This window comes from Emiliania huxleyi, assembly GCF_000372725.1.
Source record: "Emiliania huxleyi CCMP1516 unplaced genomic scaffold EMIHUscaffold_264, whole genome shotgun sequence".
Classification (NCBI taxonomy): Eukaryota; Haptophyta; order Isochrysidales; family Noelaerhabdaceae; genus Emiliania; species Emiliania huxleyi.
This window is the reverse complement of record NW_005200057.1, coordinates 37,937-54,755: the sequence shown is the minus strand read 5'-3', so window position 1 is coordinate 54,755 and position 16,819 is coordinate 37,937. Positions and strand designations below refer to the sequence as shown.

At 67.7% G+C, this 16,819-nt stretch overlaps 5 protein-coding genes across 5 annotated transcripts; 3 read left to right on the top strand and 2 right to left on the bottom strand.

Moving 5' to 3' along the window:
• Positions 1–899: 899 nt before the first annotated feature.
• Positions 900–2,454, top strand: EMIHUDRAFT_457677 (hypothetical protein; the record flags this gene model as incomplete). Its single annotated transcript, XM_005777203.1, has 4 exons — positions 900–1,616; positions 1,748–1,954; positions 2,092–2,208; positions 2,287–2,454. 4 exons carry the CDS (start codon positions 900–902, stop codon positions 2,452–2,454), a joined length of 1,209 nt encoding a protein of 402 aa, XP_005777260.1.
• Positions 2,455–5,850: 3,396 nt separating this feature from the next.
• EMIHUDRAFT_115773 (hypothetical protein) lies at positions 5,851–7,812 on the top strand (the record flags this gene model as incomplete). The annotated part of the gene is made up of 6 exons (XM_005777202.1): positions 5,851–6,303; positions 6,419–6,596; positions 6,737–6,860; positions 7,166–7,311; positions 7,459–7,474; positions 7,551–7,812. The coding sequence occupies 6 exons, from the start codon at positions 5,851–5,853 to the stop codon at positions 7,810–7,812; spliced, it is 1,179 nt and encodes a 392-aa protein (XP_005777259.1).
• A 404-nt stretch (positions 7,813–8,216) lies between these two features.
• Positions 8,217–9,511, bottom strand: EMIHUDRAFT_238228 (hypothetical protein; the record flags this gene model as incomplete). The annotated part of the gene is made up of 4 exons (XM_005777201.1): positions 8,217–8,340; positions 8,490–8,596; positions 8,681–9,001; positions 9,356–9,511. 4 exons carry the CDS (start codon positions 9,509–9,511, stop codon positions 8,217–8,219), a joined length of 708 nt encoding a protein of 235 aa, XP_005777258.1.
• Positions 9,512–12,425: 2,914 nt separating this feature from the next.
• On the top strand, positions 12,426–13,231 carry EMIHUDRAFT_238226 (hypothetical protein; the record flags this gene model as incomplete). The annotated part of the gene is made up of 2 exons (XM_005777200.1): positions 12,426–12,620; positions 12,872–13,231. The coding sequence occupies 2 exons, from the start codon at positions 12,426–12,428 to the stop codon at positions 13,229–13,231; spliced, it is 555 nt and encodes a 184-aa protein (XP_005777257.1).
• Positions 13,232–13,521: 290 nt separating this feature from the next.
• Positions 13,522–16,806, bottom strand: EMIHUDRAFT_238225 (hypothetical protein; the record flags this gene model as incomplete). Its single annotated transcript, XM_005777199.1, has 7 exons — positions 13,522–13,647; positions 13,773–13,842; positions 14,330–14,430; positions 14,539–14,610; positions 14,895–15,077; positions 15,272–15,590; positions 15,674–16,806. The coding sequence occupies 7 exons, from the start codon at positions 16,804–16,806 to the stop codon at positions 13,522–13,524; spliced, it is 2,004 nt and encodes a 667-aa protein (XP_005777256.1).
• Positions 16,807–16,819: the final 13 nt, after the last annotated feature.

The window sequence follows — 16,819 nt, the reverse complement described above, 5'->3', positions numbered from 1 at the left end:
GGGCGCGGCGGTGGAGGCGGTGGTGGCGAGGAGGCTGCGCGAGCGGCGCGGCGGTTTGGACATATGGTGTGAACATGAGCCGTGCACAGATTCGCGGACGTCCCTTTTTTGATCGAAGAAACCCTCGCGCGAGCGGCTGCCCGCATCTCTTTGATTTGTGAGTGTTGTGAGGTGATGCGAGCGCGCGTGCGCGCGGCGCGCGTGCCGTTTTGGGTCTTTTATACCAGTGATGAAATATCAACCGACTTACCCCACGCGCGCACGCGCGCGCCGCGCTCCTCGACTCTCTCGCACCCGCCCCGACCCACGCCCCTCCCTCACGAGATCGGCGGCTGCGACCCTGAGAGTGCGCAGCGGTGCCGCTGGCGTGCTCACCACACCCGGTTATCATGCCTGCATCATTCCTGCACGCACTGCCTGGTCTGGTCGGGGCGTGGGGCGAGATCTGGCATGGCGGCGCGCTTGAACTGAGCGCCTTCGATCGTCTCGCGGCGACAGCTCGCAGGCCGGGCGGCCAGAAACTGTGCCGCTCAGCCATCCGCCGAAGCGAGCGCGCCGGCGGCGGTCCGCCGCCGGCGCGCGCTCGGCTCAGTGTCTTCAAGCCCCCGGTGGGGAGCTCCGCTTGCGGGCAACGATTGAACATGCGGGCAGCCTCGCTGTCCGTGAATCAAGCACTCTTCACGGACGGTTTGATTGTGGAAACACCCAATCTGTGCACTCCTTATGATCGCGAGGAAAAGAAAACTTTGCGCGCGGGTTTCAATTCTTTTGGCTCCCACGCCGGGCCGCCGCCGCCAGGGCCAAAGGCGCCCCTAGACGTCAAGGAGCTGTTGCCCCCAAGCCACGCAACAAACTCGCGTCTCATCGAAGCGCAGCGCGGCCAAGATATGCAACCGCACATGCCCGCTACCACCAGTGTCGCTGTCACCGACGAGGCCGCTCAGCTCTGGCTCGCGCGCGGCGGCTCCGACTTCGAGAGCGTGCTCTCCTCTGGCGCCGTGGCGCTCATCGATGCAAGCTACCTCATCGAGCAGTCCGAGCGACCCGACGGCGTAATGCTGCCGCGCCAGGCGCTGCCCGATGCTGCGTTTGTCTCCCTCTCGGAGCTCAAAGCGGCGCAGAACCCGTTCCCGTTCCTCCGCATCGCCTGCTGCTCGCACTGCTGGCTCCAGCCCGACCACCCGGACCCTCGGGGCCACAACCTCCGCGTGGTTGGCCGCGCACTCAAACTGCTTGTCAAGTCCTTTGGCCGGTTCGCAGTCTTCATTGACTTTATGTGCATCCACCAACGCTGCCGCGGCGCCGGAGGCGCGCCGCAGCCGCGCACTCACACCGACGAGGGCGGCCGGTACCCGGCGGAGGACGTGCTCTTCAAGCGTGCGCTGGGCAGCCTCGGCGCCTTCTACTCGCACCCGGAGACGTTTGTCTTTATGCTGACCGCCTTCCCGCCCGACTATGACGACCCCGCGCGGTACAGGCGGTCGGGCAACACCGCGCCGTACCCCGACCGCGGCTGGTGCTTCTGCGAGGCCTCCTGGGCGGCGCTCGTCAAAGACTCGCGCAAGCTGCTCGACCTCGGCCTCGACACGGGCGAGAAGAGCCGGCGAGCCCAGCTCGTGGAAGCTAGCTCCCCTCCTTCGGCTCCCCACCTGTCACCCGCTCATAAGAGCTTAACCGACGCCACAGACCTGTGACAGCCGGCTCTAAGCGCGACGGCGCGGTGAATCGCAGGTGGGCCGAGCTGCAGGCGCAGTGCCGGCAGCGCCGCCGCGCGCCGTTGCCGCCGGACGAGTTCGCCGCCGCCCTCGAGTCGAAGGGCTTCACCAACGGAAAGTGCGACCGCCCGCTGGTCGCGGACCTCTACCGCGCCGGCTTCGCCGAGCGCTTCGCCGCCGCGGCGCGCGCCTCTCACTGCTGCATCCGCCCCACCGCCTCCTCCTCCTCTCACTCCTGTGTACGCCTTTCCAGTGTGCATGCCTTCCACTGCTGCCCTGTCTCGATGCCTCTGCCGCCTGCCTGCAGCCTCCCATCTCTTCACCCACCCGCCGCGGCCCCAGCCATCAGCGCGAGAGCGTGGCACGATTGCTTCAGGCGGTGCTCGAGTTCGTCGACCTCGGCTGGGGCGGCGCCGAGGCGGCGGCCATCGCGTCGCTGATGGCGGCCGGGGCGCTGGCGCCGTGCGAGAAGCTCTCGCTCAACTGGAACGGCGTGGGCGACGAGGGCGCCGCCGCGCTGGCGGCGGCGCTCCCGCGCGCGACCTCCCTCCGCGAGCTGCACCTCGACGAGAATGGGGTGGGCGACCGAGGCGTCGAGGCGCTGGCGGCGGCGGTCGCGGCGGACGACGCCCCGGCGAGCCTCGCGCGGCTGTCCCTCCGGCGTCACGCGGCGAGCGAGGCGGCGGCCGTCGCGCTCGGGGCGGCGTGCGCGGCGAAGGGCGTCACGTGCGTGTTGTGAATAAATGAACCCCCTTGCCCCCCCCCCCCACCACCACCCACCCACCCACCGGAAAGAGAGGAGCTGGTCCCGCGCCGCCCCCAGCGCGCTGCATGGCCCATACCCCGCGGTGGTGTGTGTGTGGGGTTCATATATGAGTCACTCCAGTCACCTCACGCCCCGCACGCAGACGCACACGGGGTCACCGCCATGCGTTTTTTTTTGAAATTGTACACGAAAAAGCGCGTCCGCTCGAGCCTCGACGACGCGAGCCGCCCGCGCCGCCCTAGGCGCCGCCTGCGCGCAAATGTCCTTCTCCTCATACCCCCAAGTGCCAAGTCAGGGCACAGGCTCACAGACTCACAGGCTCATCAAAGACCCCGCTCCGTTCCGGCTTCCGCCCCCCATCGCTCACCGCCCCAGGCCCCACGCCTCGATCTTCTTGGGCAGCAGCTGGTTCGACAGGTCCTCTCCGTGGCCTAGGCAGCCGGTCTCGCCACCGCCCCAGGTGAAGACAGCGCCGTCAGCGGTGATGGCGATGCTGTGGTCGATTCCCGCCGACACAGCGACGACGCGCTGGCCAGCAAAGGCCTCGACCTTCTTGGGCAGCAGCTGGCGCTGCTCGTCGCCGTGGCCCAACTCGCCATCCTCTCCACGGCCCCAGCTCCAGAGGCTGCCATCGGCGGTGATGGCGAAGCTGTGGTCGCATCCAGCCGACACAGCGACGACGCGCTGGCCGGTGAAGGCCTCGACCTTTTTGGGCAGCAGCTGGTCCTGCTCGTCGCTGTGGCCCAGCTGGCCATCCTCTCCAGCGCCCCAGCTCCAGACAGCGCCACCGGCGGTGATGGCGAGGCTGTGAAAGTATCCCGCCGACACAGCGACAACGCGCAGGTCAGTCAAGGCCTCGATCTTCTTGGGCAGCAGCTGGCTCTGCCGGTCGCCGTGGCCCAGCCGGCCAAGGGCTCCACGGCCCCAGCTCCAGACGCTGCCGTCGGCGGTGATGGCGAGGCTGTGGTATCCTCCAGCCGACACAGCGACGACGCGCCCTGCCAAGGCCTCAACCTTCTTCGGCTGCAGCTGGTCCTGCTCGTCGCCGTGGCCCAGCGCGCCAAAACTTCCCCAGCCCCAGCTCCAGACAGCGCCATCGGCGGTGAGGGCGAGGTTGTGATCGGCTCCAGCCGACACAGCGACGACGCGCCGCCCAGCAAAGGCCTCCACCTTCTTGCCAAACTCTTCATCGCCCCAGCTCAAGACAGCGCCGTCGGCGGTGATTGCGAGGCTGTGTTTGCGTCCCGCCGACACGCTCACGGCACGCTCGCCGCCCAGCGGAGAAGGGAAGCGGGTCGGCGTATTGAGCCGCGTCACGCTCTCGTCATGGCCGAGAAGGCCTTGAAATACCTCCTCTTCGTCCTCGTCCTCCTCCTCGCCCTCCGGTTCCGAGCCGCACGACGAGAGCCGCCCCTCGCCGTCGATGAAGAGGCTGTGCGAGGAGCCTGCCGCAGCCCTCACCGGCGGGTTGGCCTCGCGCAGCAGCGCAGCAAAGCACAGCCACCGCACGGCGCAGCTCTCGCCCTCTGGCTGCGCCGGCAGCTCGAAGCCGCGCTCTTGCGCCCACAAGCGGATGGCCTCCACGGCGAGCGAGGCGTGGAAGAGCAGCGAGACGGCCGCGACGCGAGCGATGTCGGCGGGGTCGCAGCGAGAGAGGGCGCGCACGAGGAGGTCCGTGGGGAGGTCGAGGAGGCGGGCGGGCGGCGGCGTACTTGGCGGGGGCGCGGCGGAGGCGGCGGCGGCGAGGCGGCGCGAGTGGCGGCGCGGCGGGGTGGACATCGCGAGAAGAAGAATTTAAACACTGGAGAAGAAGAATTTTACTCTGTCTTTGCCCTGTGTGGTGGCGGCGTGCTGTGTGATGCACACGCCCTGCGAGCGGGGCGGGGTGCGCACTGTCCCTCTGTGTTCGTGTGCGTCGCCCATCTCTCCCTGGAGATGACTGCTCTATTTATTTATTTATGTGGCGGCGTGCCGTCCTCCCATCCCTCCCTTGGGTTGTCCGTTTTCTTTCTTTCTTTCAGCTTTGCAGGTGGGAACCCTGTCCTTCTCCCACCCCTCGTTTGGCGTGCCCGTTTTATTTATTTATAGCTTTGCAGGCTTTTTCGCTCACTCACACACGCCCGGCCCCCTCACCGCGGACCGCGCATACCCTCCCTACGCGATCACGAGCATGCACTGCAAGCCGCTCTCGCCTCGGCCGACAAAGACCCCCGCGAGGACGAGGGCGAGGGCCAGCGTGGCTCGCAGCGTCGGCCTGGCGGCGGACTGGTCGATCAGGAGCATGAGGGCGGAGTAGGTCCCAACCTGCCACAGCACCGCGTGCTCGGCGCGCTTGGGCGTCAGGTGGTTGAAGCAGAAGCGCTGGGCGAGGGGGCCAAAGAGGAACATGGTGGCGCTCTGCATGTGGCGCTTGTGCTGCCCGACGTCCTTGTGCACCCGCACGGCCACGTAGCCTCTGTAGAGCTGGTGCAGCAGCAGCACTCCGTAGAGCATGAACTGGTGGATATTCACGGCCTCGTTCCACACTCGGATGAGAAGGACCAGCACGCCGTCGCCCATGGAGCGCTTGAGCGCCTCGGCCCACTCGAACTGCATCAGGATGCCGGGCCTGAGATTCGGGACCACAAAGGCTAGGCACAGAACCGCCGCGACGATCGAGACCTTTCCGATCAGCGCGTGCCAGCCGCCCTTCTTGAAGGCCTGATGCACGAAACCCAAAAAGGCGACGGTGGCCGGGACCTCGTGCCAGCCCGAGACCTTCGTCCCCGAACTAGCGACGACGTGTCCGGTCGCCATGTACTCGGCGGCATAGCAGCAGAGGGAAGCGACGTTCAGCGCTGCCAGCACGGCGATGATTTTCTGATTATCCATCCGGCCGTCCTCGAGGTGGTCGCAGAAGCCTTTCCGTTGCTTGGCTGTGCGTTGCGACACCACTGGCTTGCCAGCTGCCGACGCCATCGCACTGGACTGGTCGACGATCACTCCGGAGGAGGCTCCCCTCTCCTCTGAGTTCTTCCTCTTGTTCGCCTTCCGATGATCATCCGACGGGCGCGGGGCCCGACCTCCCCTCCTAGCCCCTGCTAGCCTTTTTCAGCCGCGGCCCCGCCACCGTCTCGTCTTCTCTGACTCTGTCCGATTCTGTCGCTATCACCGACGGTGATCCCATGCCCGACTCCTCGGGCGAGGGCGGCGGCATTGGATCGCCACGCCGCCCCTCCCCGGGAAGTGGGGCCAGCTCTCTTCGGTCGAGGACTCGCGCGCGCCCCGGTCTCCTCACGCCGGATTCTTTTCTTCTGGCCTCCCAATGCCCGACAACGCTCCTGTTCATACCGCCGGCTGCCGCATTTTTCTTCAATCCAGCGCGCGACGATGCCCGACCCGACTCTTGCCGCCTGGGACGTGGTGTTGCCCGAGCACCGCCCGATGATCGGCGACTCCGCGCACCCGTCGGTGCGTTACTCGGCGTGCGTCGTGTGGCACGAAGGCCGCATCGTCGTAACGCACGGCTACTTTTACAACCACGACATCCGCCAGCCGGCATGGCTGTCCGACGCGTGGGTGTTTGAGGTGTCGCGCGGCGCGTGGCGGCAGGTGCACCGCGGCGAACGGCACGGTGCGCCGTCGGCGCGCTACTCCGCCTCCGCCGTCGTGTTTGACGGCGGCCTCTACATGTACGGCGGCGACGACGGCGGGCACAAGCACTCGCTGCACAATTATGTCTTCAAGGCGTGGAACTCGGAGCTCTGGCGGCTCGACCTGAGTAGCTTCACGTGGTCGTCCGTCACGCCGGCCGGCAGGGCGCCGCCGAAGCGCGCGCTGCATGTGGCCGCCCTCGTCGGCGCGACGCCACCGCTCTCTCTCTCTGTCTCTCTGTCTCTCTCTCTCTCTGTCTCTCTCTCTCTCCCTCCCTCCCTCCCTCCCTCCCTCCCTCCCTCAGAGCCAGCCGCCTGCCGCAGGCGACGCGATGTACGTCTACGGCGGGCTCGAACGCGACGACACGTGGCGCTTCTCCTTCGCCGCCCGTGCGTGGACAAAGGTGCGGCCTGGAGCTCGCAAGGTCTGGTGGGTCTCTCATCCGATCGTCGTCCAATTGATCTCGATCACTACCATGGCAGGTGGACGACGCGGCGGCGGTCGCATCCGCAGGAGGGCAGCACCCGGGCACGCGCCACGCCGCCGCCGCAAGCGCGCGCCCTCCCCGCCGCGCCCTCTCCGCCTCGCGACGCGACGCCGACACGCGAGGGAGTGGCGGTAGGCGCGGCGCCGGACGGGCGCGGCTTCTTCGTCTTCGGCGGCACGCGGCGCGGCAAGCCGGGCAGCCGCTCCCCGCCCACCCCGCTCGACGACTTGTGGCACTTTGACGCGACGACGCGGCGCTGGTCGCTTCTCACGCAGAGCCGGCTGGGCCACGGGCCCGTGCCGCTTGCGCCGGCTGCCCGATCGCACGCCTCCCTCGTCGCGGCGCCGCCCGACAGCCTGCTGCTGTACGGCGGAGCACACTGCACGCCCGGGTGCGGCTCGCGAGACTGGCCGAGATTGACTCAGATTGACTCAGATTGACTCAGATTGACTCAGATTGACCGAGATTGACGGAGATTGTCCGAGCCGAGGGTTGCGGAAAGGGAGGTCCGGGGGCGCGAGAGTCGGGGGCGCGAGAGTCAGTGCGCGAGTCGGCCTGCCGCAGGTGCACGTGCTACGGCGACGCGTGGGTGTACGCGGGAGGAGGCTGGCGCCGCGTGAGCACGCCGAGCTCGCCGACTCACCGCTACCGGCAAGGCGTTGTCCGCGACCCGTCGAGTGGCGCCTTCTACCTCTTTGGAGGCGAGTGGCGTGAGCAGGGCACATCGGGACCCCTCTCTTCTCCGGGCCCTCTCTGAACCCTCTCTGAGCCCTCTCTGAACCCTCTCTGAACCCTCTCTGAACCCTCTCTGAACCCTCTCTGGGCCCTCTCTGAACCCTCTCTGAACCTTCCTGCAGGCGAGTCGTACAAGCCGTACATGCGCGCGCCTCTCCTCCCCACGCCGCAGCCGCGCCTCTCCTCCCCACCCCCCTGCGAGAGCACCGCGTAGGTACCACAACGCGATCGACCGCCTCATCGTCCCAAGCTTGAAGCCGCAGCCCGGCGCGGAGCCCGCCTTCACCGCCTTCTCCGCCGCCGGCGAGGCAGCCGCGCCGGAGGGTTGGGCGGCGGTGGGCGGCGGCGGGCCGGCAGCGGTATGCGGCGGACTCCTCTGCTGCCTTGCACTCTGGTGGGCGAGGGGCAGGGCGCACCGCTCAGCGCATGCGCTGGTCGCGCAGGGGTACCGGCAGGGCATTTCGGGCCCGCTGTGAACCGCGCACACCGGCTCTGTGACTGTGTGTGCGGTTCAGCATCATGATTCATGTCGCCGCTCTCAGCTCGTTGCTCGCAGCCCACGCCGCCATTCGTTCACTCACTTCAGCAGACCCCATAAAGATAAACATGCACGTATACGTAGGGTTCGTACCCAGGTACGTAGCAGGTTTAAAACCTGCCAGGTATTTACTTCTCCTCCCGCTCGACAGTCTCTTTCACTATTACACCGCGGCGGACATAGACAAAGATAGGCGAACGTACGATTGTCACCCGACAGAAGTAGCAAGAGAAGCCGTGGGCAAGTGCACCCCAGCCACCCGAAAGCCTCCTCAAGTGCATGCGCGGTGCGTGGACTCTGGACAGGGGAGAGCTGCCACTGGGCGCTCGTCCGATTCCCGCCTCACGAGTCGCCTGTGTGCTGCCGCTTCGGCTCCTGCGCCGCCCAAGCGCCCGCCTGCTCGTCCCGCTGCCGCGCGAGCGACGCCGCAGCCAGCTCGGGCGCCGCCGCCGCTGCGCCCTCCGCCCTGCGCACACCTTCGGTGAGGACCTGGTAAGGCACGCAGCCGGGCGGGCCGCCCTTGTAGAGGCGCGCGACGCGGGTGCGCTGCCGCCACTCGAGCATCAGCTTGGTGTGGCAGGTGTGCGCCTATCATACACTACCACACCGTCGAACCCTTGCCACTCCAGGAGCACGCGCTTGGTGCGGCAGTCTGCCCACGACTCGCCGAGCGCAGGCGCGAGGAACGAGTCGTTGGTCGCGTCGTTGACCTTCGTCGTCACCTGATTGGCAAGAGAGGAAGTGTCTAGGAAGCGTCCAGGCAATCTCTGGGAAATGTCTGGGCAGTGTCTGCGAGGTGTCGTCACCTGGTTCACCAGCACCGCCGCGGCGCGCTCGGCGCGCGCAAAGTCGAGGAGCGCCTGGCTGACGGTTCCGAGGAGCTGGAGCCGGCGCGCGAAGGGGAGGTTCTCGTGCCGGAAGTGGAACGCGACCGAGTCGACCACCACCAGGCGCACGCGCGACGAGCGCCCCTCGGCAAACGCGCAGAGACCCTTGACCGCGGCGACCAGCTCGGCGAGGTCGTGGCAGCGAAAGACGTGGATGCCGGAGAGGACGCCCTCGCAGGTGAGGCCGCGCAGCGCCTCCTCCCGCGCGCCCCGCTCCTCGGGCCGGCACGCCACGAGGCTCTGCCACAGCGAGCCCACGAGCCCCTCCGCCATCTCGCGCACCCGCTGCGCCGAGAAGGAGCCCTCCGTGTCGATGTAGGCCGTCTCGCCACCGGCGCCGCCGAGTGCGTGAGGGACGGCGGCGTTGACGGCCAGCTGCATCCCCATCTGCGTCTTGCCCACGCCGGGCACGCCCGCAACCTCGGTGAGCTGGCCCGGCCGCACGCCGCCGCCGAGAAGCTCGTCGAGCGGCTGCACGAGCGTGACAATCTTCTGGGCGGCGCGCTCCTCCTGCAGAAGCGCGAGGCCGGTGCGAGCCGAGGTGCGCAGGTAGTTTGCGCCCAGGTCGTCCGAGCTGCTGCCGCCCGAGTGCACGTTGGCCAGCAGCCGCGCAGCCTCGGCCGCCGTGCCGCCAATCTTTTGCGCGAGCGTCGCCGCGATGACGCCGTCCAGGTCGCTGCGCTTGCGGTACCCGGCGGTGTGGAGGAGAGCGAGCCGCGAGGGCGGGAGCGGGAGGGCGGACAGGTCCATGGTGAGGTGAGCACGGCCGAGCGGGAACGCCCGAGGCGGCGCGAGTTCTTTCGGGGCCCACTACTGTGCTGAAGAGAGCACCGACCAGAGCTCTCAGGACCCCCCCGGTGCTGGGGTGCTACCAGCAACCAGCCTACCGAGCGGAGCGAGCAAGGAGCTTCGGCCATTTGGCGCTGTCAGAAAGAGAATTTAGGGAGAAAAAAATCGATCCGACTCGAATCCGGCGGGGCGCCTCAAGAAAAGAACCGCAGGTTCTTCCAGCGAGGGAACCGCAAGCGGCTCCAACGCAGTGTCCCTAACCCGCCGGATGGTATAGGTCGTCATCTCGATCGTAAGAAGTAGCTCAGCTACAGTCGCTGAGTGGAAGAACATACTACAGAAATGATCCTGTGGGGGGACGTGTCGGGGACGTGTCGGGGACGTGTGTGGCGGGAGATGAGGGGAGATGCGGGGAGATGCGGGGAGATACGGGGAGATACGGGGAGGTGTGCCTGATCAAGTATGATCTTAAATATTAAATCGCCAGCGGCTCCGCGTCGACGTGGTCGACGTCGCCACCCGTCTTGTGGTCGCGCTCTCAAAAAAATCACAGCGGCGCGGCCGACCACCCGCAGGCGCCAGAGAGACCCTCACGCCCGCCTCTGACACCCACGGCCTCGCAGACCCGGGCCGAGGCCGTCCAGAGGCCTCCCGGAGACGCCGCTCGCAGCGACGGCTCGTCGCCACGCCACCACGCAGCCGTGGCGGCCGATCGCCGCCGCTGCATAGTCTCACGACCAATCTGTCGCGACGGTGTGTCAGATTTCACTCCCGGATCAGTCACTGCGTCACGACGGATGCCAGCACACGGGTTGCATCACAGGCTCTCGTCGCCGAACGGCAACGTCACTTGCTGTTGGGAAGGTGCAATGTCACGATGCGAGATTTCAGCGTCACTGCTGGCGAAGCTTCCCTCTGCCTACTCGTTTCTACTTGGCTGGGAGGTGTGAGAGATGAATAAATAAAACGGACACCTCTAGGAGATGGGTGAAAGGAGCAAAAGTCCCCGCCCAGGCGATCTTTGTGCAGGGTTCATCTTTGGTGCACACTGTGTGGGTGTGAGCACAAGGGACAGTACTCGAACTACGACGCGCTCCATTGTCAAGAACGGAATCGTCAACATTTGTCTCGAAAGCCAGGGCGCAGGGCGGCATCGCGCGGCCAACCAAGAGAATCATCTACCACTTCGCCAAAGAGGTCGGCAACCGCCCCGAACGCCGTCGTAAGAAACCAACCCAAGCGTGAAATGGATTCGACAGCTTGCGTGTCTGACGTGGTCGCTCGAGCGAGCCCTTTGACCGAGCTGGGCGACACCGAGGCAGCTCTCGCAGTGTATCGCACGAGGACGCGAGGACGCGGGATCCGGCGCTGTTCGGACGCCGCGGAGGAGGTATGGAAACTCCCTCCCAGCGGCGTCGGTGAGCACGAGGGGAAGGTCGCCGACGACAGAGGCGTCGGCGGCCTCCCCGCTGAGGCCGATGAAGGTGACGTTGCTCGGCCTCCTCGCGGGGCCGCTCGCCGACGACGATCTTGTCGAGGAGGACCTGGTAGACGGCGTTGTTGATCGCAGCGAGGGCGCGCTTGTCAACGTGCGAGACGGAGACGAACCGGTTGAGCTCGGGGTCGTCCACCAGGGTGCGAGTGATGGTGGTAGCGGGGCCTCCAAACTGTTGGGGCAGCTTGACCTTGTTGGTGAAGAGGAGCTCAACGTACTCGGACATGCTCGCGCGGTGCTCCGCCGTCTGCTGGTGCAGCTTGACGAGCGCGTCCTTGACCTTGTCGCTCGCGATGACCTTGCTGGAGAGGGGTTCGATGTAGATGGTGCCCCCTGATGCGATGAGAATGAAGATGCCGGTCCGCGTCCTCTGGTCGCTGGAGGTGCTGACCTTGAGGAGGGTGCCGGCATAGGCGAGCGTGCCGGCGCCCGCCTCGACGTTGTTTCGCTTGAGCCACTTTGTGGCTTCTTCAGAAGCGGCTTTTGCGATGATTGCGACATCTTTGGCGGGGACCTCCCCGAGGTCCCCCGCCAGCGAGTCGCCAGTCATATCTGGGATAGCGTGAAGGTGACTCCCCCAAAGTGCTGGTCGTGACCAGTTGACGCTGCCACGTCCGGCCGTGCCCCGCGGGGGGCGCGGTCGACACCAGAAGGGGGTTGTATACGTTCTCTAGAGACGACGTAGTCGTGGACGGCCGCAATCACAGTGGACGGACACGACAGGACGAGTGTGAAAAGGACGGAGGCAACAAAACACACTAAGGCTAGGGTTAGGGAGAGAGTGCCTGACGGGCTTCGGCCCGACGGTCTCCCACGGAGTGCGACGGCGAATGGGAGTCGGCCTAGTGAGGAGCCTCTCGCGCCTCCCTCTCTTCGCAGTCTCTCGCCGCTTCTCGCTGCAACCTTCATGCCACCTCGCGGTCGCCCCCTTCTCGTCGTGCTCTCGCTTGTCGCTTCTTCCTCTGTCGCGTCGCTCTCCTCTGCCTCGTTCTGCGCCGCCGCCGCCGCCTGCCGTTCCCTTGTTCTCTCGGCTTCTTTCGCCTTTCGGCGCCGCAGCTCCGCCTGCGGCGAGGGCGGTCGAGTGCACGGACCTTATTGCCTCGCCGTCCTCGCAGGAGTCGCTTAGGCGGCTCCCGTGGTGTACCTGTGTTAGTGCCAGTGCGCGCCAGTCCCGTGCCTAGTGTCAAAAGAAAGAAAGAAAGAAAACAGACAGCCCAAGGGAGGGATGGGAGGACGGCACGCCGCCACCGTGCCTAGCTGACTTAGCTTCCTAAAATTCTTTTTCCTGCGAGACCGCCAGTCCCGGTGAGTGAGCTCGGAAAATTCCTCTTCGCGCGTTTCAGCCGCATGTGAGCTTCGGGCTTCGCACAGCGTCGCCTCATGAAATCGCTCCATCTCCACGCGGGCCTGCTCTGTGTTCTCGTGCACGCCGCCGCAGCCATGTCGCGGCAGCAGGCGCTGAAGGAGCTGGATCTCCGAGCCGGGTACGACGGCGGGGACCTCAAGCGTGCATATCGCGCCCGCGCCATCGCCACGCATCCGGACAAGGGCGGGTCGCCGGAAGCCTTCCTGCGCGTGTCCGAGGCGTACGAGATCCTGAGCGGGCGAAAGCAGCCGAGCGGCAGCGGCTTTGGCGGTGAACGTGCAGGTGGCGGCCGGGGCGGTGACAGTGGTGGCGGTGCAGCGATGAGCGAGGAGGAGGAGGCGCAGATGCGGGCGCAGGCAGAGGCGGCGATGGCGGAGGTGGGAGCGCCGCGAGCGCGAGCGTGCAAGAGATGGCCGAGAGATGCCCGATTGCACAGGCCAATGACCGCTCGCCCTCACAGGCGCTGCGCCGCGCCGAGGAGATGCTGGGCAAGGTGCTCGACGACTTGTTTGCGGCGGAGGACCCGCTGACTGAGCTCGTCGAGCGGCTCATCGGTCCGGTGGGTATGAACCCGGCGAAGTGGCTGCTCAAGCGCGCACTGAAGGGGCTCGCCGCCGCAGCAAAGCCGCTGCTGCAGCGGGCGATGGAGAACGCCGAGGGCGCGACCATCACGGTCAACGGCAAGCCCATGTCGGGAAAGGAGGCGTCGCAAGCCTTTGCCGAATGGAGGGAGGCGCTGAGGGGGAGCGCCGGCACCGGCCGCAGTGAGGCGCAAGCCGCCGCGAGCGAGGGCAAGCGGCGGCCGAAGCGCGAGCTATGAACTATGTGAATTGAGGCGACAGCGGCGGGGCCCACACCCGCACAGGGCTTCACGCCAGTGTGAAGTCACAAGTTACAGCGAGTACACACGCTCACGTACGTACGTTTCTTGTGCATGGGCGCCCAACAAAGTTAAAAACAATACATCATCGACCAAGAATCGCATGCCGAAGCGGGTCCGAAGCGCAGCCCCAGCCACGCACACGTGAGCTTGCCGAGAGCCCAACGCGCGCGGGGATGCGGCTGACAAGCAACTCCGCCGCTAATATGCCAACCCGCGGCCCTCCCTCCTCACTGCCGCTTTCGGTAGCGGTCGCGCCGGTCGGCCGCAGACAAGTCCGCCTCGCTCACGCCTCGCTTGGTGCCGGCGGGCTGCAGCGCGACGCTCCACAGCAGCGCCTCCCTCTCCGGCCGGACCTGTTCACAGCGAGTGCGCGCTGTGAACAGCCTCGCCACGCGCCACGCGGCGCCCCTCGCCCGAGGCTCACCGGCGGGTCGGACTCGGCGGCCGTGCCGGCGCCGGCGCCGCCTATCCGCCGCACCGAGGGCGCGTGAAGCGGCACTAGCGGCTCGGACAGGCCGGCGGCAGGTCGGAGGAGGCCCTGCGTCTCCCTGCGGAGAGCGAGCGCGGCGGCCGCCTGGGGCGGGCGAGAGGCGGCGGGGGGGTGAAGCAATCGGCCAATGGGCGGACGCGTCGGCACGGCGAGCGAACGAAGCGGCGGGGCAGCAGGACTGGGGCGGGGGCCTGGGCTTGCATAGCTTTGGTTGGCGCGGTGGCGCTGCCTCGCCTGCAAGTCTGGAGGGAGGCGGAGCTCGCGCGCCATCTGCCGCGCGTACTCCTCCGGCGTCAGGCCGCCGCCGCCTGAGTGAGAGGGCGGGAGGGAGAGAGGGAGAGAGGGAGAGGACTGGGAGGACGCACAGGGCGGGCGCGGCGCGAGGATGCGGCGGTGTGCGGCGGTGTGCGGCGGTGTGCGGCGGTGTGCGGCGGTGTGCGGCGGTGTGCGGCGGTGTGCCCGTGGAGAGGCGCGGGTCGGGCTGCGGCGATCTCCGACACGCGAGGGCCTCCTGTTGCCTCCTCTAGGAGCCGCCTGGCGGCCACAGCAGCCGGTCGCTCAGCTCGAGCCCGCGCCTGTGCGCCTGCCAGCTCACCTCGACTGGGGAGGCATCCGCGGCGGCAGCCTTTGCGGCGGCGCGCGCCGCCTGCTCACGTCCCGGAAGGAGTGAGACGAAGAGACGGGCAGCCGCCCTCGGGGGCGGGGGCGTGTGTGTGGCTTCTTGTGGCGGTGCGGCCTTTTCAGCGGCGGCGACCTGGGCGGTGAGTTCAGTGGCGATGGCGGCCGCGAAAGGCGGAGGCAGCGACAGCTCCTCCGCCGCGCGCGCCTATAGTCCGCCCACCCACCGGGGCACTCGCCCCTCGGGCTCGTTGGTGGGAGCAAGACGTTTCCTTCTCCGCCGCAAAGTCGGAGGGCGAGAGCGAGGTGTCGCCGGCCTACGCGGAACATATCGGGGAGCAGAGTCCTAGCACGGGAGGGAGAGGAGGAGCACACGCACACGCGGGGCAGGCACGGGCGCACGGGTTGTGTGGTGCGGTCTCAGGCAAGGCGTCGCCGCAGGCTTGAACGCGTCACCGCATCCAGATGCCGGCATCTAGATTCCGCATCTACGGGGCCGGCGGCATTCCAGAGCAGCTCGTCCTCAAACACAGCCTCCGGGTGGGGCGGCGAGAGGGCGGCGCCGTCGACGCGCAGCCGCACCGCCACCAGCCTCTCAGCGCCGAGCAGCGGCGGAGGAGGCAGCCTCTCCTCGAGAGGGAGGCCGAGCGAATTGTGCGCGGGCGTGCAGCTCGCCTGGGCGGTGGGAGTCGGGCGAGACGGGTCCCTGCTCCGCATCTCGCCCCCAGAGATGAAGTTGCGCGTACTTCCCGGTGTGCGTGTGGCCTCTCGTCCGTGCTAGCAGGCGAGTCCTCTCGGGCGGCTGCATTTCTCGCCTGTGCAGCCTTGATGGCCGCCTGAGCCGCCGTGTGCGCTTCTGCAGCGCGCACGTGGCGCTCTTGCGCCGCGATCACGGCGGGCGACGATTGCGCTGGATCACTCACTGGCGGAGGCGCCGCGCTGTTCGCTGGAAGCCTCGCTATCAAGCTGGAGCGCGCGACGCCGTCCGGGTCGGGGGCGAGGGCGGCAGGAATGCGCAGCGGGAGCGAGGGTAGTGTCGCGGTCTGCTGGGACGCCACGTCCAGGTTGTACATGGCAGCGGAGACGCCGTAGGAGCTGAACTGCGGCGGCGGCGGGGTGGGCGCCGAGCGCTGCGTGCGTCGCGAGGACATCAGGGTGTAGAACCCGAGGCTGACAACTGCCACCACACTGCGCAGTCGTCAGAAAAAGAATTACGGCGAGAAAAAGAATTCTTATCGCCTGTTTTGCTTCGTATTTATTTTTTCGCCTACCCGCCGACCGCATTCCTGCCAAAGAAGCGGCGCAGGGCCGGCACGACCTTCGCGGCGGTGGGCGCGGCGAGTCGCGCCTCCTTCTCCGTGTCAAAGTCGAGCAGGAAGAGGTTGAGCGCCTTTGCGAGCGGCAGGAAGGCGGAGAGCAGGTCGAAGAGCGCCTCGTTGGTGCGCGTCCAGAGGAAGCTGATGTGGTTGGGCAGCAGGGCGTCGCCCTCGCGAAAGAGGAGGACGCCGCGGCGGGGCAGGCTCGGGCCAGCGTAGGCCAGGTCGGCGCTCTCAAAGGTCGAGAAGGGCGGCGCCTTGTTCACGGCCGCCAGGGTGAGCGAGTCCGCGGGCGACGTCTCCGAGAAGCGGTTGCAGCCGTCGCCCTCCGACGCGCAGAGGAAGAGCGGATCGTTGACGCGCGCCTCGAGCGCGCGGCCGAGAGGGCACGCGAGACACGCGCGGCCGAGTGCGAACTCGCCCGGCTGGGAGAGCGCCGTGCCGCTCCCCGCCGAGTGGCCCCAAATGCCCCAGCGCCGCGGCTCGTCGCCTAGAGCCGCCTGCGTCGCGGCGACGATGGCCTCGCGCGTCACGCCCTCCCGCGCCTCGTACGACGCGGCGAGCGACTCGGGCAGCTCCGGCGCCGCGACGACAAACCCGTCGCTCGCCAGCGCCTCGCAAGCGTGCGCCATGTCGAACGGCGAGCCGAGAAAGCCGTGCGCGAAGAGGAGCGCGTCGCCGGCGCGCGCCTGGGACGCGCAAGCCGCGCCGCGCCAGGGAGGCACTCCCGCCGGAGCGAGCGAGTAGGTCCTCGACGGCAGCCAAGATAGCCAACCGACGCGGAGCTTGGAGGCGATCCGGCCAATGTCAACCGTGTAGCCGTACTCCTCCGTCGGCACCCACGCGCCGCCACCGCCGGTCGGCCGCCTCGAATCCTGGCACCACACCGCGACTGGGATGCTCACGCCTTCGACGTCGACGCTCCCGCGCACGCAGCGAACGACGTCCTCCGCCTCTGCCGCGTGCTCCGCACGCGGTGTGCGGCCGCGAGGCTCGCCGCGAGGCCTCACGGGCCGCTGCGCCCAGAGACCAGCGGAGAGCGGGAGGGACGCGAGGAGGAGGCTGGCGCGGCGGCTGGCGCCGCTCATGCCGGCGGCTGAT